This window comes from Neovison vison, chromosome 6, assembly GCF_020171115.1.
Source record: "Neovison vison isolate M4711 chromosome 6, ASM_NN_V1, whole genome shotgun sequence".
Lineage (NCBI taxonomy): Eukaryota > Metazoa > Chordata > Mammalia > Carnivora > Mustelidae > Neogale > Neogale vison.
In genome coordinates, this window is record NC_058096.1 from 123,634,653 (window position 1) to 123,660,399 (window position 25,747).

General features: G+C 47.2%; 1 protein-coding gene across 1 annotated transcript in view; it reads right to left on the minus strand.

The window, feature by feature from the left end:
• The window catches only part of CLSTN2 (calsyntenin 2), a 403,373-nt gene that overhangs the window by 28,504 nt on the left and 349,122 nt on the right, over positions 1 to 25,747 (minus strand). The window contains exons 9-11 of the mRNA XM_044254829.1: positions 22,536 to 22,698; positions 9,192 to 9,358; positions 432 to 580 (exon numbers count right to left, since the gene is read on the minus strand). Of these exons, the coding sequence (XP_044110764.1) occupies positions 432 to 580; positions 9,192 to 9,358; positions 22,536 to 22,698 (479 nt within the window). The remainder of the gene's footprint in view (positions 1 to 431; positions 581 to 9,191; positions 9,359 to 22,535; positions 22,699 to 25,747) is intronic.

Here is a 25,747-nt window from a genome sequence, read left to right on the forward strand (position 1 = left end):
TGACCCCTGGGGACAAGAACTAGACCCTCTCTTTCTCTCGAAGACCTGTGGTATTTAGCTGCTCTCAAGCTGGGTTGGTTGATTTAATCCAATTCATTAAACATTTTTCAAGTACTGACTATGTACCGGCTACTGTAACCTTAAATCAGACCACTAAAAACTGAGCTTTCTGCGAATTTACAGGATGCAGTACTACATCAGATTCTGGATTAAATAGAGAAAGCTGAATTTGTGTTGGCAAAGCAACCGAACATTTTCTTTAAGAAGAAAACAAGAAGAGAACACAGATCCACTGGGGCCTCCTCCTAGGGGTAGCAGAGAAACTGCAAATAGCTGAAGAAAGATGAATCTGTTTTGCCAGGGAACATTCCCCAGGGACCATCCCCACTGCCTCAGCTGGGCCCCTGGCTGACCAGCGTCTGTCTACTCACTGGACTTTGGAGGAGACTCTCAGATGCCGCACACCCGCCGTCGGGAACTGCCTGGAGTTGATGTAGGACACCTTCTGGAGCGCACGATTGATGTTCCCAATGTCGTCACCTTCCATCACCAGGACGGACTGCGAGGGGTTGAAGTGGTACTGGAGGAGGAAGGGGGGTCTCGTGGGGGACAGTGAACAACAATGGAGCCCACTGTCTGCATGGACAGGCCAGGAAGGCCCAGTGTCTCGGGTGTCTGCAAGTGCAGCAGCCGTGCGCACGGATGACTTATTTTTTTATTTTTTATTTTTTTTATACTCGAATTTTTTTTATTACGTTAAGTCATCATTAGTTTTTGATACAGTGTTCAGCGATTCATCACTTGGCCTATAATGTTAACCCAGTGCTGTGGAGGACTGTTTTCACCCCTCAAACAATTCCTGCTACCCCTGGGGGACTTCTGGGCCTCCCCCTAAGATCCCCAGGGGGTTAGAAACCCTTGAGTCACAAGATGGGATTCTGAAGGCCCGTCTCAGGGCTCCTGTGGTCTAGCCTGTGTGGGGGTGGTCCCTGCTCTGGGCTGCTGTGAGGTCGTAAGCAGCCTTTCAGCCCTCAGACAGCCTACCCCCTCAGCTGGCTGCCCAGAAACGTGGGACTTTGGCTCATTTCCCTAGTCTTGTCTTTGGGCTTGAACTGCTCCTCAGCTTACCTTGTGCTCCCCTTCCCGATTCACGCCACCTTCTTAGCTACCAACCTTACAGCTCACATTTCAGTTAGTGGCTCTCCTTCTCTCTTAGATCGCATTCCTGGTCTTGCTTCCCCAGTGCCCTACCCTGCTTTCCTGGGAGTTTGTTCACTTGCGGTGTACATTCCCGCCAGCTGTCCCAGAATGAATGTCTGTTCATTCCGCTCAGAGTCCCTGGTACCCCGAGCTCGGTAAAGGTCCAGGAGCTACGATGCTCCTCACCGAGTCCCTTGAGTCCTCAAACCAGACACATCAGATACAAATTCCTGCTTTTCCCTGAAAAGCCCCGTCAGTTGCTCTTGCAGGCACCAGGCAGGGAGAGCTGCCCTGGTACAGGTTCCACTAGCGTATCTTCACATACCTCTGAGCAGAAATATTATCAGTAAGATGTCAGGAGCTTATCAGTGCATTCAGGTGATGTATCCAAAGTTCATATCACAGGAAAAGGAGATATGGATATATTTTTACTTATTTATTTTTAAGTAATCTCTGTACTCAATGTGGGACTCGAACTCACAACCCTAACTGAGTCAAGAGTTGCATCCTGTTCCAGATGAGCAAGCCAGGTGCCCCTGATCTGGATATATTTTTATGTAGCTACTGGGCAGTATTTTTTTGATAATATATTCACATAATTCAAATATACATATATACTAAGTGAAAGTGGCCATCTTACCCCTATCTACCCAGTTTCCAATATCCCATCCCATAAGTAGTCACTATTATGTAATTTCTTAGGACCAGATTGCATTATTGTCATTATTAGTTGCTTCCCCTCCCAGTGGGAGCTTATACATGCCTGTCCTAGTGTCCATAGGCTTGACTATGTGACGTATGGAACCCTGCCTGGCAAGGTAAACATTTTTTGCCTTCTTGTACTCAGTGGTGCTCCTGTCACTTAATCGGTCAATGAAATGTGGGCAGAAGCATTATTTGGTTCACACGCATATGGAAGTTTCACAGCCAGTTGTTCCCCGTTTGCCATATTCCTTTCCCTCTGAAGTGAAACCTGCCAGGTTCCCTTAGGGCCTGGTCCATCAGCCTGGGTCTCACAGTGGGGTAGTATGTGGCTCAGAGCCAAAGCCCATATATAATGGACACTGGGTGGGAACAACAACAACAAAAAAGTTGTATAAGGCTCTGAAATGTTTTAGACGCATTACCAAGCCTGTCCTAAGAGCTATTCTTTAGCATTCTTATGAATACAGATTTCCTTTTTTCTCCTTTCTTCCACTAATGGTAGCTTTTTACATACTTTATTTTGTAAAATATAAAGTACAATAAAATAAAAATAAAAAGTATAATACTTTATTATACTTTATTTATTTATTTTTTACTTAGCTCATATCTTGGACACTTTCTGTATTAGCACGTCATAAGCTTCCTCCTTTTTTTACCGCTGTATAATATTCTGTGTATATAAATTATATTTAACCAGTTTCTTATGGACATTTGGATAATTTCCAGTCTTTTACTAATAATGCCACAATGAATGATCTTGTACATATTTCATATGTGTGCAAGTATATGTATCTACTGGATAAATTCTTCCTTGTGAAATTGTTAGGTTTAACAGTATATGCACCTTAAATTTTGACAAATGTTGCCCGATTCCCCATTACTAAAAATGGGAGAATTAGGAATGATATCAATACACGCTCCCTCTCCCAGTGTGTGAGAATGCCTCTTTTCTCAAAACCTCAACAGAATATGCTGTCGTTGAGGATTTTTGCCAGTCTGATAGGTGATAAATGTTCCCTTAGTGTAGTTTTAATTTACATTTCTCTTGCCATGAAGGAGATGGAGTATGCTGTTAAGAGTTTAAGGAAAAATCCATCTATATTAACTTTTCTGTGATCTGGCTTGTCTTTTTAAGAGTTCCCTGTTCTGTACCAGGACTCTAGAAGGAGGTAGGTGTCCCCTGAGCACTATTGATGATACTGACCCATAGAAGGTCCTTTAATGTGATCCCTAGCCAACTGAGAGCTTACTCTTTTCCTTCGTCAACTGTCATTTGTTTTACTCTTACCTCCTCCTTGAGGGCACCCCAGCTTCCCTCGTTTAGGTCCCCACTGGGCTCCTATAGTGCTTATGAAATGGTAGTACAGTGATTACAGCACAGTGACCATGAGCTCTCTGAGGACTGGGACTCCAACTCTTATCACCAAATCCCAAAACCTAGCCCGAGTGCCCATAATCCCATTAGATTAATGAGTAAATGTTCCCCCTTGGTCCACATTTGACTCAGTGTCTTTGCCAGATTACTCCTCAGGTTACTTTTCATCCATTGTCTTCTCAGCCAAGGCTCTGTGGGAGTCATGATCAGTGCTCACTAAGCCCTGCTTTCCTTTGCATGCTTAGCATCCTGGAGGCTACATTTGGTCTCAGCCACTTGCTGTGGTGGTGGTGAGGGGGGCATGTGACTGCATCTGGCCAATGAACTGTGAGAGGAAATGAGCTGGGGCTCCTGGGCTGAGGCCCTAAAGAGCCCTGTGGGAAGCTGCAGCTTTTCCCTCCACCTCCACTTGCACTTTGGTGGCTAGGGTGTTGAAGGGAGAAACCTCACTCCACCTTTTGGGCTTGATGTGCAAGGATAATAAACTTTTAAGCATTAAACCATAGGGATTTTGGAGTCCTTTGCTACTGCAGTATTTTAGCCCATGTGGAAAACGTCAGCCCTTCCCAGGCAGGATTCTCACCCAAGGCTGTGTGGCATCTTTGAAAGATCAGGGGTGCGTAGATTGTTGTACCCCAATTCCAGTGCAGACTACAGAATACAACTTTGGATGATTTACATCCCCTTTCCGGACTTTATTTCCTCATTTAAAATAATAGGGATATTAGTATCTATCTATCCGAGGGCTTAAATAAGGTAATGTATATAACAAATCTAGTGCTTAAAGAATGCTCAGTCCAAGATAGCTTTTATTATAATTCCTAACATTGTAATTATTTCGGCATGGAGTCTGCCCACACAGGAACTGCTGCTTTCACTGCTGCTCTTCCCCTGTGATCCAGCTCCCTTCTGCCCTCCATGCATTGAGCACAGATTCTCTGGCCTGGGAGGTCGTCACGAGCACCAACCCCTCTGCTGGGTTTGGGAGTGCCCGGGTATATGTGGTGATCCCAGAGTCATCCTCTGAGCTGGCTTCTCCCTTGCTGCGGACTTGCCACCAGAGCGTGCTCAGCCATAGAGCTGCCCTGTTCTGAGAGCAGCACAAATCATCCATTTCAGATTCAAGCAGAGGCAAGTCCATTCTTCTAAAATACCACTTATGTTCCTCATGTCCTTCTACCTCCCTACCTCTCCCCGACCCCACCCTGCACCATCCCTGCTACAGCACAGTCATGGAGCTGCTGCTGCTGTCTGTCTGCCTGCCTCCCTCAGGCAACTGTGAACACCTTGAGGGCGGGATCTACTGACTTTTCCTCAGGGTCACCACAGGGTCTAGTACAGGAGAAACAGGAGACCGAATGATAAGCCTTGTGGAGGAAGCTGATCCAAACTTCACATAAAGGCTGAACAGGAAAATCATGGCGTGCCTGGCTGGCTCAGTTGAAGAGCATGTGACTCTTGATCTGGAGGTTGTGAGTTTGAGTCCAATGCTGGGAATAGAGTTTTGTTTGTTTGTTTGTTTGTTTTTTGTTTTTTAGATTTATTTATTTGACAGAGAGCACAAGCAGCAGGAACAGCAGGCAGAGGGAGAAACAAAGCTCCTCGATGTGAGACTTGATTCATAATGACCTGAGCCAAAGGCAGGTGCTTAACCAACTGAGCCCCAGGCACCCTGGGTGTAGAGATTACTTCAATAAAATTAAAAAAAAAAAGAAAAAAATCAAACAGTTCTTCTGCAAGTTTGAATCAGCAGTATCCCATGCCAATCAGCAGAGGGCGCGTTCCCACTATAGCCACCTAAGGAGAGGATGTCTAGGCTAGGTGTTGGATCTCCAGTTAATACCCTCGTCTGGCTACCTGAGCATCCTGAGGACTGCCACATGGCATGAAGGTGGGTACTGACCTAGCCATCAATATAGTTCTTGCAGGATCAATAAGACCTTCTACCAAAGTAGGTTTTTTGTTTTGTTTTGCTTTAAATTGCAGTGTTCCCAGACCCATGACATGACTAAGGGTAATCAGTCTCTGTGTAGAACACAGAATGGCGTTAGCATTATCACAGGGACAGGGGTTGGATTCCTGGGGGTCCAGCAAAGAGTGACAGACTCGTTTTCTTTTGGAAAGCTGTGCTGTGGCCACAGGGATTCCTCTCTTTGAGCCATGAAGCTGCTAGACTGATGGCCTTTGGGAACAGTCCGTTCTCCCAGAGGGTCAGCCAGTATTGCCAGGCACCTAGTAGGCTGGGACATCAGTGAAATCCTTGTCCAAAGCCCAGGCCTATTCCTCAAGAGGGAGCTGGCTCTGGCACTCCAGGCACCTTGCCATTCACCTTGATACCCGCCAGCCCCTCTGGGTTGGGCCAGATGAAGACTTGCCACATTCAGGTGTTCTCTGCCATAACTGTCACCCAGGTTTAGGCTTCAAATGAAGCTGGCACTGTGGCAATGCCAAGTGCAAGGCCAGCCCAGCTAGAGAAGAGAACTGATTTGTTGAGAACCTATTAGGTCCTATTAGAACCTATTATTAGGTTTACTAAGGGAGATCTGTATCTATATATCTATAGTTATCATCTCATCTATCTATATATACATATTTTTCTATATCTATATATCATATATGTGTGTGTGTGTATATATATATATATATATATATATATAGTATGTATATGTTGCATGTGTATGTTCTATATATATATAGAATCCATTCCATTTCCCACATCACAAGGAAGTATACTTTAACACATGAGGGAATTGGGGCTTAAAGGATTCAATTATTTTGTCCAAGGTCACACAGCTAGGATTTGTACTTTGGTTTGAACTTAGGAGTGCCTTGTCCCAAAGGTCTTACTCTTTCCCCCTCCTCCACAGATTGGCAGACATGATGCTGTGAAGATCAGAACAGAGGATTCTTCAGGAATGTGGCCATTCTGTAGAGTCACAGTGTCTCGCTGGGGTATGGGACAGTAACCACCCCAACCATTTAATGACTGCAGAGATGCAGAACAAATATTCAGCAGGGGAAAACAAGTGAAAACAGGAACCCAGGCTGGGTTCTGTGAGCAGACGGGAAGTTTTGTTAATTACAGGAGGCCCTTGCTTTCCTTTGACCACTCAGGGAGGAGGCAGGAGGCCAGGAACCGGGAAAGAAACTAATAGTCATTATTCAGAAATGAAATGAGGGATAAATGGAGGAAGGGCAAGAAGCAAGGAAGTCTGAATCATTTCAAGTACACATTCTAATCTGAGTTGCTGGTGTAGAGGAAGGAGCACAGGCTTATTTTGGGCAAGTCCCTGAGCCCCCATCTCCTTATTTCTGAAATGGGGCCATAACATTTAATCTGTTGTGAGGAGTAGGGATAATGAACTTGAAATAGCCCCCAGTGGGGACACCATCAATCCTGTGTCTTATCATTAACTTCCCCTTCAGTGCTCTAGTTCTTGCCAGCTGTGCCCTAAGGATGGAAAAGGATCCTCTGCAGTGACTGGTTATCAACAGGTGGCATCTGGAGAAGTTGGAAAAGCCTCAGCCCCCTCAACCCCCGGTGGCTCTGTGTGCCCCTCAGTTCACAACTCCCTCTTTTCATAGGCTCTGGTGCTCTGTAGAAACGGTCTGCCTCTTAATTTATCATTCTAAGAATGTGTGGCTTTTTGGTCTAGTATCTTTGCTTTGCTTTTTTTGTCCTGTAGTGCTTGAACCCTGAAACTCGTCTCATGGGGTGCCCTGGAGCAGAGCAGATCCACTTGGGGCTGGGGGGGTAGTAAATCCAGAATCCGATGGAGATGGAGCCTCACTGGGCTGACAAAATGCTAAGGAAACAACTCAAACAGCTGGCTGAGGATCAAACCCCAGCTCTGCAGGTGAGGTTTGAAACAGGCCATGAAGTAGACAGGGGGAAAGTTGTCCTTACCAATAAGAAGCAGTCCTGCAGCTTTCCTTCAATGACAACGGATTAACTATTGAGGGCACCTGTGTGTGTGTGTGTGTGTGTATATAACATCTGGAAAGCCATTCTTGCCTTGCCCTGTCTATGCACTTCTCCCACCTTCCCCCTTTGATCCAGGCTCCAAGGGGAGCATCCTAAACCATGCTCTTGCCCAGATCATTATCCTCTGCCTGAGTCCTTCAGTGGCTCCCTGTCCCATGTCAATACCTGAACATAGTTTACGAGGCTCCATGATGCAGCCTGGGCTTATCTCTCTGGCCACACTTTCTACCTTTCCTCCTGCATTTTGGGCACCGTAACATCGGCCTTCTTGGCATTCCAGTGCACATGGCGGGGCTCCCCAGCCCTCTGCCATCATTCAAGCTCTCAGATCTTCCTAGAGCGACCACCCAGCTCCCCTCTCCTGCCATTCTCCTGGTTGATTCTTCCCCATCCTGAAATATTCCTCTCAGACCTTGCCTCCTCCAAGAAACCTTCCCTCACTGCGGCTCCTCAAGTTCTAGAACTCTGGAGCAGGACCACTTGTGGTTCAAATTCTGGCTCCTCTCATTACCAATTCTGGGATCTTGGACAAGTTTCCTTTCTCTTAAAGTCCTCAGTCCCTCATATGCAAAATAGGAATATCTGTGGTACCTTTGTCAGAATTTTTCTGAGCCTGAATGAGTTAGCAACCACAAAGCATTTAGAGCCCTGTCTGGCACTTGGGTGAGCCTCAGTGCTCACCCTCATCAGAGCTTACTACTCCGGATTACAAACCTCAACCTGGATCACCGATTTCCTTGAAGACAGAGGGCTGGAGATGTTCAGCAATCCACCCCCACCCCCAGCCCAGAACTAATACATGGATGTTGATGGCATGTCTGATGTGACTGTAGCTTAAAGAAAAGCAGGACATGCTCAGGCCACCAGCCCCTCCATGGATCCCCTTGTCAGAGCCTCACTAGCCCCACTGGCAGTGGGAATAAAGGTGCTGTCTGTGTGGGGGGGAGTGACACCCTCTCTCCAGGAGAGGTAAACCCAGGGCAGGAGATTAGTAGAAGATAGGGGTGTGGGGGCAACCTCTACTCTGGTCACACAATCCTTGGGAAATGACCCATAGAGGAAACCCTGCAGTTAGGGCGGAGAAGCTGCCCTGTGCTCCTGGAGGCAGAGGATGGCCTGCCTACTCTCACTAGGGTCCGTAAGGATTGAGCAGGGGCTACGGCGATGTTGACCCAGCTTTTTGCTCAGGTTCCCAGAGGCTCCCTGCTAGCAGGAGCTCCTAAGGTCCAGGTGACGCCAGAACTATTGCTGTCTGTGGGGTGGGGAGGCAGGAGGACACGCCCAGGGGACATTTAGCTCTGTGTGTCCTGCCCCCTCAGGAGGCGCTTTTTTCCAAATGCAGTTTCAATGCTATTGGATCACGTGAATGTTTTTATTTTGCCTGAATCCACTCACATTCCCTTTGAGAGAGACTGCTGGAAGCCCAATCTGTGCTTCAATTTCATAACCTGAGGCCCAGCAACCTCTGAATCTTCTAATTCCAGCCCCACCCCACCCACAGGTGACCTTCCTTCCTAACTTATATTTACATGGCCAAACTCTTCATTCTATTTTAAAATATTTCCAAAGGGCATTCTGGCATGATGCTTCTGTTCATTTGGCAAATAGACAAAGCAATCCACCAACCCAGGAAAAACTGAAACAGAACCGTTCCCTTCTGGTAGCTGGTGAACACATGCCTGCCCTTGGGTAGAGAACTGATGATACACAAGGGCTCCATCTAGGAATTTCAGGACACAGTGCAAGTCCCCCAGGGAAGTCACAGTCACATGTCTCCCCACTGTGCCAGCACCTTTGCTGCCACACCACCTCCAGGCAACTCAGCCTTGGTGGCGGTGGGGGGGGGGCGCTCCACTTCCCGAGGGCATGGGCCATAGGCCTCCTCTGCCTATTTCTTATTGGTGGTGATGCTGGCTCGTTCCTTACCTTTATTCCTTGGCCGAGGCTTTCCAGGGAATTAATATCCAGTCCTTCCTTGCAGGCCTGCAGGCAGGAGATCACCTTCTGACTCTCCATTTTGCCAGGGCGGATAGTGAGACTGGCCAGACTTCCGTGAAAGAATTGAGCAAAGCGAGGTTTGGTGACTTCTCCTCCTGAAAGGGAAAGCAGCAGTGTCATTTGCCCTGTGGAGACTAGATCCAGAACACCACTTCATGGCACGATCTGGCTGGAGGACCAGGACACGGTGACTGTATCCCCTCAGCCCGAGCTTTTCCTGCGGAGCGGGAAGCTCAGTGACCAGACTCAACAAGAGGATATTATCTGCCACCAAGATGTCGGAGCTCCCCACCTGCACTGATTTAGAAATCCTGGAATTCCTGATTGGAAACAGCTGGCTTCAGAGGCATGCACAGTGTTAAGGAGAGAGAAAGGATCCTAGAGAGTAAAAACGGGAGGCCTGCTGTGTGCCTGACTGTCTGATAGGGACTTCAACTGAGCAAGTCTGCAAAGAAGGGATCCGTGTTTCCCATTCACAGCCCAAGAACCTTGAGACTCAGAAAGGTTGAGGGACTTGGCACAGCACACACAGCTGAACCCGAGAGCTGGCTCTCTATTCCCGGTCTGTCTGACCCCAAAACTGGCATTTGCTTTCCCTAAATTCCACAGAGAAGTTGGCAGGCAGTCGAGGAATCCTAGAGACCCACATTCCCGGCTCTGGCTCTCTTGCAATGAATTGATTTTGTCCCTGCTTAAATTCAAGTTCTTTGGCATAGGAGGACTTCCTTGATTCTGTTCTATCTCTATGTCCTCATCACCTACTTCTTGTTTTCCACCTTCTCTCTAGGGGCTGAGCCGAGTCCTGTCTGAGCTCAGTCCTGCCCTTCAGCACAGGAAACCGTTCCACGTCACTCAGGTCAAGGCCCCTCCTCCCATTTTCTCCTTGGTTTTCTCAAGATCTCTAAAGCAAAAGCCGCCCCTCGGGTCCATTTGAATCCTTACCTCTTCCAGGAGGCCTTCCCCACAGCTTTCGTGGAGCACAGGCCCCTTCTGTCTCCGGGCAGCCTGCACCGACAGACTAGCCTTGATCTTGCATTTCCGTTCAGAGAGGTAGTGGGATGTATGAGAAAGGTGGATGTGGGTTGAACCCGAGCTTTGCTAATTCCCTGGGAAGGTTTTGTAACCTCTGAGCTTCTGCTTGCTTGTGGGGGACAATTCTGGGTTTTGGCTCCCAGTTCCCCTGTCCTCTCAGAGGACTCCTGCAGCCTCCCCAAGACCTGACTCCTGCAATGCATCCCTAGCGAAGCGTGCTCCTGTGAGACACCACCCTGGAGGGCACATTTCTGACTGTTTCTACTAGAGTGACAACACAGTGACTTGTCTGCCCTTCCACTAGCCACTCCGTGCCAGCAGAGCCTGGACCTCATCCGGAAGGGGCGGAAGGCTCGCCCCGGGTCCCTCTACCTCAGCCCTGGGCTAGAAGGGGCTCCTAATACCAGCATTCCGATATGCTTGACAGTTCTACTTCTTAGTAGCTAGTAGTCCTTTGTTATTCAAATTCCCTACTGTAGTTAATAGTTCTCTATACTGATCTGTTGAAAGTGCAGTGTGGTTTTCTCCTGTGATTGAGTCCACACTGCTACACCTTCTCTGTTGGCACACATAACTTTTCTCTCACCTGTTCCTCCTCACACTAAAATACCACCTCCAAACTGCTTACATTAGGTAAATCCCATGGTCTTTCAAGGTCCCTGTCAGCCCTCTGTGCCCTGCTTGCTCACAGAAACCTTTCAAGAGCCACCCTGTCTACTAGCCCTCTCCATGTCTGGAGCCCCCTCCCCTTCCGGAGCCACCTCCCCGCCGTGTCCTCTCCTTGCCCCGAGCCTGGGAGCACGGACTTCATTTGAACATATCCTCAGAACCCGGTGTTGCTAATGGTTTACATGTGTGGGCCTTATGTCCTCAATAGCCTATGACTGTGGTTGGCAACCTTGGCTGCACACTTCCATCACCTGGGGAATCTTTAAAAAGATCCGGTGTGATCTCTATGCCACCCGCCGGCTTACTCCTGCTACCGTTCCCATGCTGCTAGAATGTAGTTGTTTTAAGTCTCTCTCCTGGATGGCAGGGACCACTCAGGCATTACTCAATTTTTTTTTAAAGATTTTATTTATTTATTTGAGAGAGAATGAGTGAGAGAGAACACGAGAGAGGAGAAGGTCAGAGGGAGAAGCAGACTCTCCATGGAGCTGGGAGCTCGATGCAGGACTCGATCCTGGAAGTCCAGGATCATGACCTGAGCCAAAGGCAGCTGCTCGACCAACTGAGCCACCCAGGCGCCCTGCATTACTCAATTTAATGAAGATGATACTGAGCAGGTATTAAGGGCAGAGGGAGGCACTGGGCACTTTGCATAAGTTGGCTCATTTATTCCTCTCAACAGCACAGGGCCTCTGTGTGGTCCCAGTATGCTGCACCCTGCCCAGCACATAGCAGACCTTTCATAACTGTTTCCCAGACTGAAAGGGATGGTGAATTAATGCCAGCAGAGCAGTGGACATTGTGGAGTCTCTCCAACATCCATCTCACCTCGGCCCTCTTGTAGCAGCAGCCCAGAGGTTGGCGGGAGTTGACTTGAATTCCAGGGATAGATTCTACTTAGTCACAGCTAACCAGGTTTTTCTGTTGCCCTCACTCCAGTGACTGAGTCAGGTGTCGACTTCAGATGAAGCCCATCATTACCTGCGTCCACTAAGCCACAGAGGTTGGCCCAGGAGTGATCATGAGACCAAGTTTAGGCCAATGAGATGAGAGAAGAAATTAACCAGCAGCCTTTGGGAAAAGAGCCTCCATTTTCTCTCCAGAAACTTTCTGGAACCCACTCTCGGTCTCTTCCCTGGATGAGATTATGTGAAGAAGGAAGGCTTGGAGCTGCGGCAGCCATCTTGTAGGCAGACCAGGGCCAACCAAGGTGATGCATGAAGGAGGGCAGGGCCAGGAGAGTCCTAGCAGAGGAGGACCTCCTCACTGTGCTACCACAGCACATCCTCAGCCGAAGGAGTCAATCACCCCCCTTTACGGTTTAAGCCATTTTGACTCACACTGTTGTTCTCTGCCACCAAAAACATCAGCACTTTGAAAATAAAAGAAGATTCTATCAAAGTACTTGGTCCACAGGGAACTCCAAACAGATTTGCCTTTGAGGAATGCCCTGATGTGGCAATGACCTGAGAGTGAGGGGGAATCCATCTCAGGCCTTCTAGTTCAGGTCCTCAAAGACCCCATAGGTAAAGTAACCCTCAGTGCCATTAGCCTGTTCCTGCCCCAGCAAAGGGGCACTTCCACTGACCTGCAGAAAGAAGGGTATGAATGTGGGTGTGCATGGTGGAGCTGCCACTCTCCAGGGCATTCAATGGGCCGTTGTTTCCCTGCTTTGTCCACCACGTGTCCCCTTAGAGCAGCAGATGTAGAAACTACCATTTACTGGGTATGCACTACATCTCCAACACAGTGCCAAGTCCTCCACAGACATCATCTTACTGAACCTTACCTAACTCTTGGGATGGAGGTACTTTTTCTGTAGTTAGAATGGAGTAAACTCAGCCTGAGAGAGAGGTAAGTGGCCCGAGGCCACACAAGTAGGAAGTGGTGATGTGTGGGCCCCTCGGGCATGCGGGGCCAGCTGGGGCATCTGGGAGTACTGGCCAGCCTGGGCCAGGGTGAGAATAACCAGAAGCCCTCTGTGGTTTGTCCTCTAGCCATCTCAAGGGCACACTCTGCAGCTCCATGTTTAAAGACCAAAGACCAAACTTCCACGACTCTCTCAGATGCTAAGACATTTTCCTACACACCGTTTTCTCTCCGCAAGACATTCATGTTCTGTACTTTTTGATTCAAGGATCCCAGATCTGTGATGTACTCTATGTATTAATGGTGCAGCTCCAGGAAATTGATTCAATTAGCACTTTGCAATAGGAGGCAAGCATAAAATTTGAAATATATTTGCACTCAGGGGTGGCTGGGATGCAAGATTTAAAAAATAATAGATACATTGAAAATCTCTTTCTTTTTAATATCTGGGGTGTCTTCATAAGCCACATGGATACTCTGTTAACCTTTAGACATAAATATGCTCATTAATTATTTCAAGAAAAAAAAAACATAACCTGATTTCTTACACAAAGAACTTTCTCTACATGTTTACGAATGTGATTTTGGGTTTCCAAGGCTAGATCTGCACACGTTTCTAGAGTGTTTGCTGAAAGCCCAGCCTTCTGTTAGATTCAGCTATTATAAGATGTAGACCATGCTCTCTAGGAACTTATATATAGTTGGGAGAATAAAGTACAGACTCTGGGAAAATAAAAACATAAGAGTAAATTACCAGTGCAATAGATGATCTAAGGCAGGGCATGACTGATTCCAAACAAATGGTACAGATGAGGTGTCCAACAGATCAGAGCAGAAAAATAATAGCCATTATCTCTGAGGCCCTTAAAACATGGTAAACTCTTTCACGTGAAATTTTATTTAATACTTCAGTGGCAGGATAGTATGTTTGACACCTTAGCCTCTATTGTTTTGATTTTTCCTGAGGATTTCTCCCATCTTATCCTGCCTTTAGACACATATCTGGAACCCTAGGAGGGTGGGGAAATCTCGGTATGGATCCACATTTGGGGAAGAGTAGAAGAAGAAACTCTGACTTCCCGCAGACAGGAAAATGTCGCCCTCTGGGTGGGGGGCTGGCAGGGAGGTAGTGGAGGGGGTAAGGACATAGAGGAGCAGAGTGAGCCCCCGAAGCCAGTCACCTGGTCTGAGCCTTGGCTGTGGAGCACGATGCTGGAGGGGATGCTGGCCTGTCACATCTGGACATATAGGCGGATGGCCTGCAGATGGTCTTACAGAGAAAGCACGAGAAGCAGGGAACATATTTTTGTGTCTCTAAGTAAGACAAGGAAATACTGAGAGAGTTTCCGGCCCCATAAGTCCCTTAGTGACAGGACCAAAGAGGGGAGCGCCGTTTCCATGGACATTGGCACAGGTGCCTGGATGCCCCCCAACACCCTAGTCCCACATAAACAGCCCTGAAATCAGCTGGCACCAGGGAAATGGAACAATTTCCAATTTGCCAAGGTCAAATCTCCCCCGCTCAGACAGAAGAGGGGTTCAAAATGAAACTAAGATGGGTGTGGAAAACACAATTTTTCTTTGTGAATTCAGATTCCTATGTGCTAGACTCCTAACTCCTTTTCCAGATGATGTTTTCAGAGTTTGATAACTTGCCCACAGCTACGCAGCCAGGAATTAGCGAAGCCCAGATTCAGACTCAGGTTTGGCTCACTTAACAAGGCTTTGACCTGCACGCTGTCCGACAGATGGGGCCGGGAGGGTTCAAAGAGGATTCCTCAAAGGATGTAATAATTGGGCTGCTTCATGAAGATGGGGACAGGTTGGGACTGACACAACCCTGGGGAAGAATGTCCAGTTACACTGGGTTCTATGGACACAGAAGGGCTTTCGCAGCAATTGCTCTGAGCTAGAATTTGTACTGGGACTGAACTCCCCTGAAACTTTCCTTCAACTGAGAGGTGGGGCCCACCCACCTCAGTAGCTTTTGAACTACTTCCCTCTAAGTCTAAGTAGAAGACCTGCATGGTGTGAGGGTGCTGTCTCCCTGCTCCAGGAAGTGTGTGTGGGATGCTGTTGCTCCTTCCCTTCCCACTATCATTCCCGAGTGGGTGCCGCATTTCCTCTTGCTGGCGTTGAATGCTGCTCTGTGCCTGGATTGTTGATGGGGATGCCCCTCAATGAACACAATTTCATGGATGGTTGGGTATCCAGTTTGAGCAATGCAAATGGTGAGACAGTCTGAAATCTTGTTTTCCCTCATTTCCTCATTTTGGTGATGGAGACACCCACAGAACGCGAAGGCTAAGTGAAGTGTGTAACAGATCCCCAGGGCTAGAGCTTCAGAACTGTCCACACGGCCCCAGGGCTGCAGCTGTAGGCTACAGGGGACTTGTGGAGGCATACCATCTGCCCTTACAGCTGACCATAACCATTCATAGTAGGCTTTCTCAACCCCTTCCGTGTCTATGTATCCATCTCTCCAGTCTTTCCAGCAGATGTCTCCTACATGGCATGTTCCAAGGTGTGACCCCAAAAATCATCTCTGTGGGGTCAGGGACCTGAATTCATGGAGTTGCAAAGGGCCCTCATATATCACCCAGGAGATTCCCTCTTCATCCTCCAGATGAAGAACTGAGGACTAGAAAGGCAAGACATTTTTCAAAGAACCAGAGCCACAGGGAGGGTCTGGAATCCTCTTCTTCTAGCTCCAAACTCAACCCTCCCTATACTGGACCATGATGGGTCTTAGTTACCTTTAGGACTTAGCTTGACTTTGTCCAGTCTGTGGGAAAAAAATGCCCTGGGAGTTCACTCAAGTGATTTGACTCCAGATTCCAGAATCCTCTGGTCTTCCGTACTTGAATATGCAATGTCACCAGGCTATCCATCGTCTCTAGAAGCGGAGGTGGTGTAGAAGGTGCAAGCGAGGGTCAGGGTCTGGTGGCAGAGACCTGGGTGCAAATCCAAATCTGTGTGGCCCTTAGCAAGGCACTTCTCTCCCCTCTCAGTTTTCTCATCTGCAGAGTGGGGATCCCATTCTTATCCAGGCAATAGGGTTATGAAAGGGAAGGCATGCACTTAGCTCCACAGGGTGTAGGAACTCAAGAATGGCAGCTAGTTGTAGGGGCAGTGTGAACCAAGGGACTCAAACATGAGATCACATGATGTGAGTTTTCTCTATCTTTCCCTTCAGTGGCTCCCCCCGCCCAAGTGCTTCTCTCAGAGAACTTGAAACAATACTGTTTTTGCTCCAAGATCCTTGTCAAATTTTCTAATTGATATTATCTTCAGAATAAGATACAAAGTTCGAATTACAATTCAGTTATACTGTGTTCCAGCCATGAATTTTTTTTTTAAAGATTTTATTTATTTATTTGAGAGAGAGAGACAGTGAGAGAGAGCACGAGCGAGGAGAAGGTCAGAGAGCGAAGCAGACTCCCCATGGAGCTGGGAGCCTGATGCGGGACTCGATCCCGGGACTCCAGGATCATGCCCTGAGCCGAAGGCAGTCGTCCAACCAACTGAGCCACCCAGGCGTCCCCCAGCCATGAATTTTAAAGCAGACTTCATCTGTGTCTTCTTTAAACTAATATACCTTCATGTCAAATTAACTCCAGGGCCTAGAACAATCTTTTCTTGATTTTTCTGACATGGTTAATACCAAGAGACACCTTGTTAGTCATTCCCATGTGTTAGACCACAAACCACATACCTTTGTCAAAACAGCTTCAAAAATGGGATATAGGGGCGCCTGAGTGGCTCAGTGGGTTAGGGCCTCTGCCTTCTGCTCAGATCATGATCCCAGGTCCTGGGATCGAGCCCTGCATTGGGCTCTCTGCTCAGCCGGAGGCCTGCTTCCTCCTCTCTCTCTGCCTGCCTCTCTGCCTATTTGTGATCTCTGTCTGTCAGATAAGTGGATAAAATCTTTAAAAATAAATGGGATATAATTCAACAAACATTAGCAACTGACCTTCTCTACTGACATACTGGAGTAGAGAGAAAGGTGAGGAGAGTAGAATCTGGGAGAGCAGACAGTCCTTGCCTTCTGTAAACTACAGCTGAGCAGGGGATGGAGAGCCGCATTGGCACCTTCAACAAGATATGTCCCACAGAGTGCTCCAAGAGCACTGTCTCAAAAGGAGCGAGTTCCATGGTGAAACAGAACTGAGAAACAAGGGTTAAGTAAGATCCAACAGACTGCTTGATTGGTGGGCTCTGGAGAGCTTTTAATAAACTAATGAGCCCTGTGATTCTCCTCCGGGTGGGTATGGGGATAAATGAGGCGGTTTCCCAAACTTGACCATGGCCTCCTTGTGGAAGGAGCATCCTGTGGGACTGGAGCTTCCCGAAGTCCTCCCTGGGAAATGTCCACCTGACTCTAAGGCAGACTAGGTTAGCACATGCCTCTTTCTTCCAGCAGCAGAGACCCTAGGGATGTAGAATAATTTCAACACAGACTTTATTAAGATAACTTGTACTAAATTAGACCAAGCTGATTAAGTGAAGGCATGTACTCCAAGTCCCTGCACTAATTTTAGTGTCTGGCGACAAGATGACCTGGAAACGTGCACCAGATCTCAGGACCACATGTGGCTCCAATTCCCCTCTGTCAGAAGATGACATGCTATTGATTATTGAAACTTGCAAGGTTATTTCTGCCTTTTTATCAACACTTGTGACCATCCCTATTCTTTGCCTTGACTCCTCCCAATGGTCACAGTGGGAGTTCTCTATCTGCCCTTTAACAAGAGGTTTTAATTTTCAGAACCATCCTTTTCTCTCCCTCCTGTGGCTTTATTTATTAAGTAGTGGGTAGGACTCAGCAAGACCAGGACCTAGGGTAGAAAGGTCTTGTCCAAGATGAGGATAGTGTCCTAGTCAGGAGCAGCAAAGCTGGATACTCTAGGAAAGCTAAGGTCTGGAGCATGGAGGAGAGTCTCTAGCAGAAGTAGGGATGAGGTGGTTGCTGTGGATGGGTGACAGGTAGGGAAGCCTGCAGTGAGATCTAGCAAGAGTAGTAAGGATGAGGGAGGGAGCAAGATGGTGGCTTCTTGATGGCATGCCAAGAGTCGTGTTTCTGAAACCTGGTTAGCCACTTCGATGCAACACACAGAGAGGTCTCAGTTGTGGTGTCAGGGGAGAGGTGGCCCAGAATCCTACCTGCTGGGGCACCACCCTGAAACGCCGGGGGCTCCCTAAGGTCTTGGTCTGACATGGTCATGAGACAGCTGCCTCCCAGTCCCCATGTAGGCGGGCCCAGTTTAGAAATCCAGGGGCAAAGCAGGTGTGAGGATACAACTTTTGTAATACATCAGCAGAACTTGGATTTTTGTTGTTAGAAATGGATGAATAGGACATGTAAAGAAAAGGGCAAATTAATTCATCTTTTAAATGGTCTTCTCCCCTGACAAGACCCAGAGAGGGACAAGGAACCTGAAATTTCCCTAAAGGCAGCAGTTTCTGAGTTGGCCCACACAGAGCTCGGCACTGAGAGGGTGTGATGCCATCCTGAGAGCACAGAAGTGAAGGCAGGACAGTATGCATTGGCCTCAGAGGGGAAGAGGACCCTTCTACCATGCGAGGTCCAACCTCGCTGCAAAAGCCTTTCTCTATGATTAAGATACATGCTGGAGGCTATACTGGCAACATTTCTTAAGTGTAAATGAAGTCTCTTTTTTTTTCTTAATTACTAGAAAAACTACCAGTGAAAATGATGTTCCACTGATTACTTTGGCTTTCAGATTCACCAACAGGACACAGCAGGCTAATTGGGGCTGCGGAGACTGCCCAGCCACGGAGCTGGAGCCTGGGCCCGAGAGCATCCAACAAGCAGATGCTATCAAATTATTTTCTATCCCCATTGTGAAACCCCAATTGGAAATTTCACAAATGGGAACTCGTTTCCTTGCCAACCTCAGAAGCACCTAAAAAGCTCCCCACAATCGCAGGCCCAGAGGCAGTTAGAGCCTCGCCCAGCAGGCTTAGAATATGCATGTAAGTGGATTTCAGAAAGTTAGCAATGTGCCCAGTAACGGCTGCATCGTGGGCTGTTGATTTCACAGCCCTGCATCCTGCAGAAAGGGCTTCTAACGTGTTCTTCCAAGACAAAGCATGGCTCCAAGGAGGATGAATCTTGATGCCAACCCAAGCTCCTTCAGGAGGCCGTCTGGCATCTTACAGTCACGACAGGTTGCAACTCCTCTTCCCAGCCTCTTCTGCACCCATCCCAGTCCCTGTACCTCACCGTGACATTGACTGTGCCCACGCTTCTGTGAAGATTCCTTATTTTCCTGCTGAACTCTCACCTATCCTAGAAAGCTCAAGTTTCAAGCTTCTTAAGGACTGTCTCCTATGCTGAAAATGTGCCAGTATATCATCTTTCCTCTTGGGGAAGAGACCCAAATCTCCATGGCCCGAAAGATAGTGTGATCAGGGTCCCGCCTACACGACAAGGGTCACGTTCCAATACTCGTCTTTTGACTGGCTATTCTTCCGCCTCACTGACCTTCCCTCTGACCTGCAGATGGACCTGGCTGAGCAGGGTCCATGTGGGAGGGTCCATCCTGAGGAAGGGAAGAAACGTCTGTGCACACAAGGACCCACAGGAGGCTGGAATCACGGAAGCCAGAGCATACCCGATCTGCATACTGCCTGCCATGGGGGGATTAAGTGCAAGGAGCAAAGAAGGGATGGAGGAGGGGACCAGCAGGTGTTTTCCAATGGATACATTTATTCCAGTGAAACATGCTAAACATGCCTCTTTTAACTATCACCTCTTCCTTACAAGGACAGGGGAGGTCTTAGCCTGGTTTTATACATGAGAGAGTAGTTACTCTGGAAAGCTGCAGATTCTGCTGGGTCCATACAGCTAGGATGTGGCAGGATGCGGGTTTGACTCACATTCCAAATTTTCTGACTCTAAAACCTAAACTCTTTTTCTTTGTTCTGTGGAGGGTCACTTAAGGAAGTGGGCAGCCAGGGATTAGCAAGGGAAATGCAGGGTGGCTTTGGGTTTTTGATTCCAGAGTGGACAGATGTGTCAGAAGTTTTCCACATCAGCTCCTGTGTTTTCCCAAACACACAGTTCCATCAACAAAATGATCAACCAGCCACAATGAGGAGAACACAGGCTCTAAAGACTTGGGGTCAGGCAGGTTTGGCTGGGTGACCTCGGGTCAGCTCCTTCACCTCTGAAAGGCTCAGGTTCTTTATCTACAAGCTGGGACTCCTGGCTCTTTCTCACAGGACTATAAATACCCAGGTATGTGAAGGGCCTCCTCGCAGCCCTGGCTCTTAAAGTGTGTGTGTGTGTGTGTGTGTGTGTAGGGGATGGTGGTTGTGGTGGGAGCAAATATTTCTTCCTATTGGTGTACAGGTCTCCAGATGGAGTGGATCACATCTGGTCCTGAGGAAGAGGGCCATCTATGCCTCTCAGCCTGAGGGAGAAGTCACCAGGAATCACTCAGAGAATCTGGACACTGAGCCTGGAGCCCACAGCAGGGGGAGATTGGGGTTGCCTCATTTAGGGAAGGGTGGTTGTATTTTTTATGTGGGAAGGACAGTCAAATATCTGTGACTAAGTGGATAGGCCATGGTGCTTATCAGTATTGTTCATAAAATAGTTTTGTTTCCAGACACATTGTAGATTTTTACTTTCCTTCTTTCCTGGAGTTAGGTGTGGACGTCTGAATTGCTTAGGACAATAAAATGAAAGTGAAAATGATCAGTGTCACTGGTGTATGAAAGTTGTAAGAGCTCATGCGTCATTCATCATATTTTCTTTTTTCTCTTTCTCAGTATGAAGCAACAGGGCTGCTCTGTCTGCTTGGGTCTCAGACTGAAGGAAAAGAGAAGAGCCCTTAAGGATCTGCAGTGAATACAGACTGAACTATCTTAAGTACCTGAGAACTGGGGCTTGATTGTCGCTGCAGCACAACTTAGCCTATGCTATCTGATTCAAAGAGGTCATCTTAATTCTTTATAAAAGTACTTTTTATTTTGGTGGGACTGTTTTCCCGCCCAGAAGACATGCAACTGGGCAACAGTGCCTATAACTGGCCTTGTAGAGGTGGGGGCAGGTTTCCATTGCAGGCTGGAGGTACAGGGATCTGAGTGTGGTCTCTGAGGGCCTCTAAAAGAGGAGTCATGGTGAGGTTCATAATGAGGCAGCCACTGGATGGGCGGTATCCAGGCCATGTCCCAGAATGTCCACAGGCTGGCTGTGCTGTCCAGCAGGGGCACTGAGCCATAGGAGAGAGCCAGCACTCTGGCCTGACTGTGTTCAGTGACTAATGATTCCTGTGCCATCTCTGGATCAGTGGCTTGCTACACTCATTTGTTTCATGAACTCTCACCAGATGACAGTTTCCCTTTTTTGAATTCCTGGGGAATTCTGCAATACTGATAAAGTTCTTATCAAGTTCTATTGACATGTCCAATGAACTTCTTAGTATCATGTGATCTATGTCAGATGTTGAGTCGGTTACCATGAGGCTGGGTCATCTCGGAGTAGTAATCTGTGTATTTGGGGAGCATTTTTCTTCCCCTCTTGATTGCATTGGTATTTCAAAGTGCCCTTTTTTTTAAAAAATTTATTTATTTGACACAGAGAGAGAGAGAGAGAGAGATCACAAGTAGGCAGAGAGACAGGCAGAGAGAGGAGGAAGCAGGCTCCCTGCTGAGCAGAGAGCCCGACGCGGGGCTCAATCCCAGGACCCTGAGATCATGACCTGAGCTGAAGGCAGAGGCTTAACCCACTGAGCCACCCAGGCGCCCCCCCCCTTTTTTTAAAAGATTTTATTTATGTATTTGAGAGAGGAAGATTGAGCATGAGCTGGGGGAGAGGGGTGTAGGGAGGGGGAGAAGCAGGCTCCCTGCTGAGCAGGGACCCTGATGTGGGACTTGATCCCAGGATCCTGGGATCATGACCTGAACTAAGGGCAGAAGCTTAACTAACTGAGCCACCCAGACACCTAGCACCCTACCTTTTAAGGGAGCAAAAACAAAGTCTCCAACAGAACTGAGTGAAAGGCAGAAAGGTTAAATGTATGTTCAAAGAGCTGGTTTTCCTGGTTGCAAAGGGTAGATTAGCCTTCTAGTTTGGGGATTGGAGGAGAGGCAGCAGCAAAGAAACTGAGGAGGGAGAGAGAGCTTCTAATGGAAAGGCATTAAGAACCCTCTGCCCTTAGTGAGTGGGGAAGGGGCTCAGAGCTGAGCTGAACTTGACAGTGGCCTCCCAAAACCACCCCCCACAGCCCTTCATATTTGCAAACTCCCAGAGCAGAGGATTGGGGGCTTGGACGACTTGTGTGGGGATAGAGGGGAATTCTTGGCTATGGATTAACACTCAACAGAATCAAATGGCAATTTTAATATGGGATTCTACATTCAGCCTTTTCTCTGCACAGCCTCAGTCTGAAATCAGAGAAGGTTCCAGAACAGTAAAAGGCACCAGCAATTTAGAGGCAATCATGAAACTGCTCGTGTTGATCTAAAATCAAAATCTGGTCCCAGGGGCTTCATTGTTACACAAGTTTAGTGTCTGGATTAATCCTTATTTTTATAGGTTCTGTTTTATTAGTAAGGGGTAGTAAATTTTCTAGGCTAATTCTCACATCACTTGCTTTTTCCCTTCTCTCTCTCAGTACCTTTCATGGATTGTACACAGATGGGCCAGGGAGAAGGGCTTGACACAGTTACCTTGCCAACAAGCGCCGACTGTAAGTTGCATGGCTATGTGAGATGGATGAATGGGCCAATCGTTGGTCACCAGATAGGGTTCATATGTTGCTCCATCCATGTACAAGGTAACTATGGGAAACTCCACATTGATGACGTAGTAATGCCATTCTTTATCACATATCTAATGAAAAGAAAGAGAACCAACACTTAAAATTGAATATACAAGGAAACAACAAACAGGCTTTTATTCTAATTATGAAAGGGAGAGAAGACATTTTTGGGTCAAAATTTTTTATTGCAAAAAACTCAATGCACATAATGGTTGCTGTAACTGAGGTTAGAAAAGCTCACATCAAACTTGATGGGGCAAACCATGGGGTAGAGGAATACCAGAGAGTCCAATCATCAGACAAGTATTTGAGTATGGGCATCTTGGTCAGATAATTAGCAGCTGTTGAGTCTGACAAGGTCTTGGTGGACAGGGTGGGTGACAGCTTAAATTTTCTTTGCATAAAATTTTTCTTAGTTCTTTAGTAGAGAAAAAAGTTAAATTGAAATTATTTTGCTAAACTTGGGGATAGGGGAGGCTAGAAAAAGAAAGATACTAGATTCAAAGTAGAAATGAAGGTGGGAATAGAGAAAGGAAGGAGGAAGGGAAAGAGAAAGATGAAAATGGAAGAGAATTAGGGGCTAGAAAGGAGCAAGAGAGAAGGCAAGGGGACAAGGAAGGAGGATGGAATGCAGAAGAGTAGGAACTCCTGATTCCTTTGTCTCTAGGAGCAACCAAGGAGTAACCTCATGGCCCCTTCAACTTGAGCAAAATACATTCTGAGAAAGATGGTCTTCCTGAGGGGATTCACATACATCCTGCTTTGGAGGATGTGGGGAAACAGAGAAGGACCATAAATGGTCCTCCTCATCTGGACAGGTGCAGAACATTCTCACACTTATGGCCTCTCCCAACTTTTGTGCCCAAGATTCCTGGTCTTAGGGCTGGAAGCCAAAACCCAACTTTAATGGATGGGTAGGGACACTGGGGGCTAGAATGGAGTCATAACCCCTGACCTCAAGGAGCTGAACTCCCACAGCATGGTCCAAATGGAAAATGGAAACCAAGACAAAATCGAAACCAAGTGGGCCTTGGGAAGGGAGACAGGAAGGTGGTCATGCTGGAGAATGGTGCCCCTTCTTTAAGTCCTTAAGCCAGTGCCTTGGGAGTCATGTTCAACATTTCCACACCCCCCTCTCCCTCAAATCCCTCTGCACCCTGTGGAGTCTACCTCTGAAATGTCTCTCATGTGCATCCTTGTCCCCCACCATCTTTGTCAGTGGAGACAGATGAGTTCTGTATGAAGGTGACCCTCAGGTGAGGGTATCAGAGCCCTCCCTACATCCCATTCTGGATTAAATGTGCTGTTTCTCATGAATAGATAACACCAACAGGGATGCTAAATGATCTTTTCCTTTTCATTTTGGAATAGGAATTTTTTCCTTAATGTTCTTTTTATATTGTCCTGTCTCATGTCTCAGAAAATTGCTCTTTTTGAAGCCCATTAGCCTGATAAAGCCTGATGAATATTTTAGGGGCCCTTGGAAGGTAATCAGGTGGTGTCAAGCAAGTATTTCCCAAATCCTGTTACACCTCCTTGCACATACAGCTCAGTACCTGCTTCTGAGGTCCTAACCAAGTTTATATCCCTCTGGCTACATGCCTGAGACCAGATGTTAGCCTGGGGGCAGGCTCTTAGGCTGACCCAGTGTTGTGCAATGGTACAAAGGAAGCCCTGGAGACAAAGTCTAGGGGTAGTAAAAGAGTGGGGAACTAAGAAGGAGGCATCAAATCCAAGCAGGCCCATCCAATGCACCTTGGACTTGATGTCTGCAATCAAGAATATGCAGACAGCATATTTCAGAATCTGGAAGATGGCTCACATCCTGGGGAGGGTCTCTGAGGCATAGAGATATCTCTGCCCAGTCCCAGGGTGGGCTAGGAACAGGTGGTAGTGCCATGGCCTGACTGCACCCCATGCCCTTTCTAATGCAGCAGAGCACGACAGTCAACCAGGCAACCCTGGGCGGCTCCCCTGTCCTGGCCTCCATAGCCCTCTCTCTGCAGCTCTCCTCTTGGGCATGACTGCCATCTTGAATCTGTATGCTGCCTGACTCTCCAGCACTCCACACCTGCTGACTCTGGGCAGAGATTGAACCTGTGGCTCGCTTCCTCTCATGACACTTACAACATTTTTATAGGGCAATTCAAAAAAGTTCGAGGAAGAAATAAAATCATTCCATAACTAATAGTAGCTATGGCCCCTCTCAACATGTCAATCTTTTCCTAGGTGTGCCCCCACCCAGGTTTTCTGAAATGTGCTTCATGAGTAGCAACCCCCAGGATGCCCTGCATAAAAACAGTGACCCTATATATAGAGCCTAGATTTTTTTTTTTAATTTCCCATTTCATTTGCATATCCAGGCTTCCAGTAGCCTCAAAGTTTATGCCTGTAATAACTTCCCAACCTTGTTGGAAAATGGAAATTTTCTATTATAGCATTCCTATAAGCATCCTGTGAAAAACTGTGGGGGGAAGGTCAATTTGGACATACTGGGTCTACAGTTTAAAAGTTTGCTTGATTCACTTAATGTCAACATTAAAATGCCTTTACCAACTTCAGTTTTGGTGGCTATATAGTAATGGCTATACTAAATTATATTTAAATATTCCCTTATTATCAGGTATTAATTATGTAACAACAATATAAAAGATACTATAACATAATACTGTATTTCTTTATGCATAAATATTTGTCTGCATTTCTGATTATATCCTTGGGAAAGATTCATGGAAGTAGAATTATTGGGCCAAAGGTTGAAGGTATTTTTTTTTTTAAGATTTTATTTATTTATTTGACAGAAAGGTAAAACCAGCGAGCCCAAGTGGAGAGAATGGAAGAGGGAGAGGAAAAGCAGGCACCCCGCTAAGCAGGGAGCCTGATGCAGGGCATGATCCCAGGATCCCAGGATCATGACCTGACCCAAAGGCAGCTGCTTAACCATCTGAACCACCCAGGTGCCCAGGCTGAAGGTATTTTGAAGGCTATTGACACACACTGCTAGGTTTATTTGTTTGTTTCCTGTAAAAATTTGTGCCTATTTATTCTCTTGCCTACAGACTGTAAGAGTGCTTGTGAGTTGTACCCTTAGCGCATTATTAACAAAATATATACTCCTGG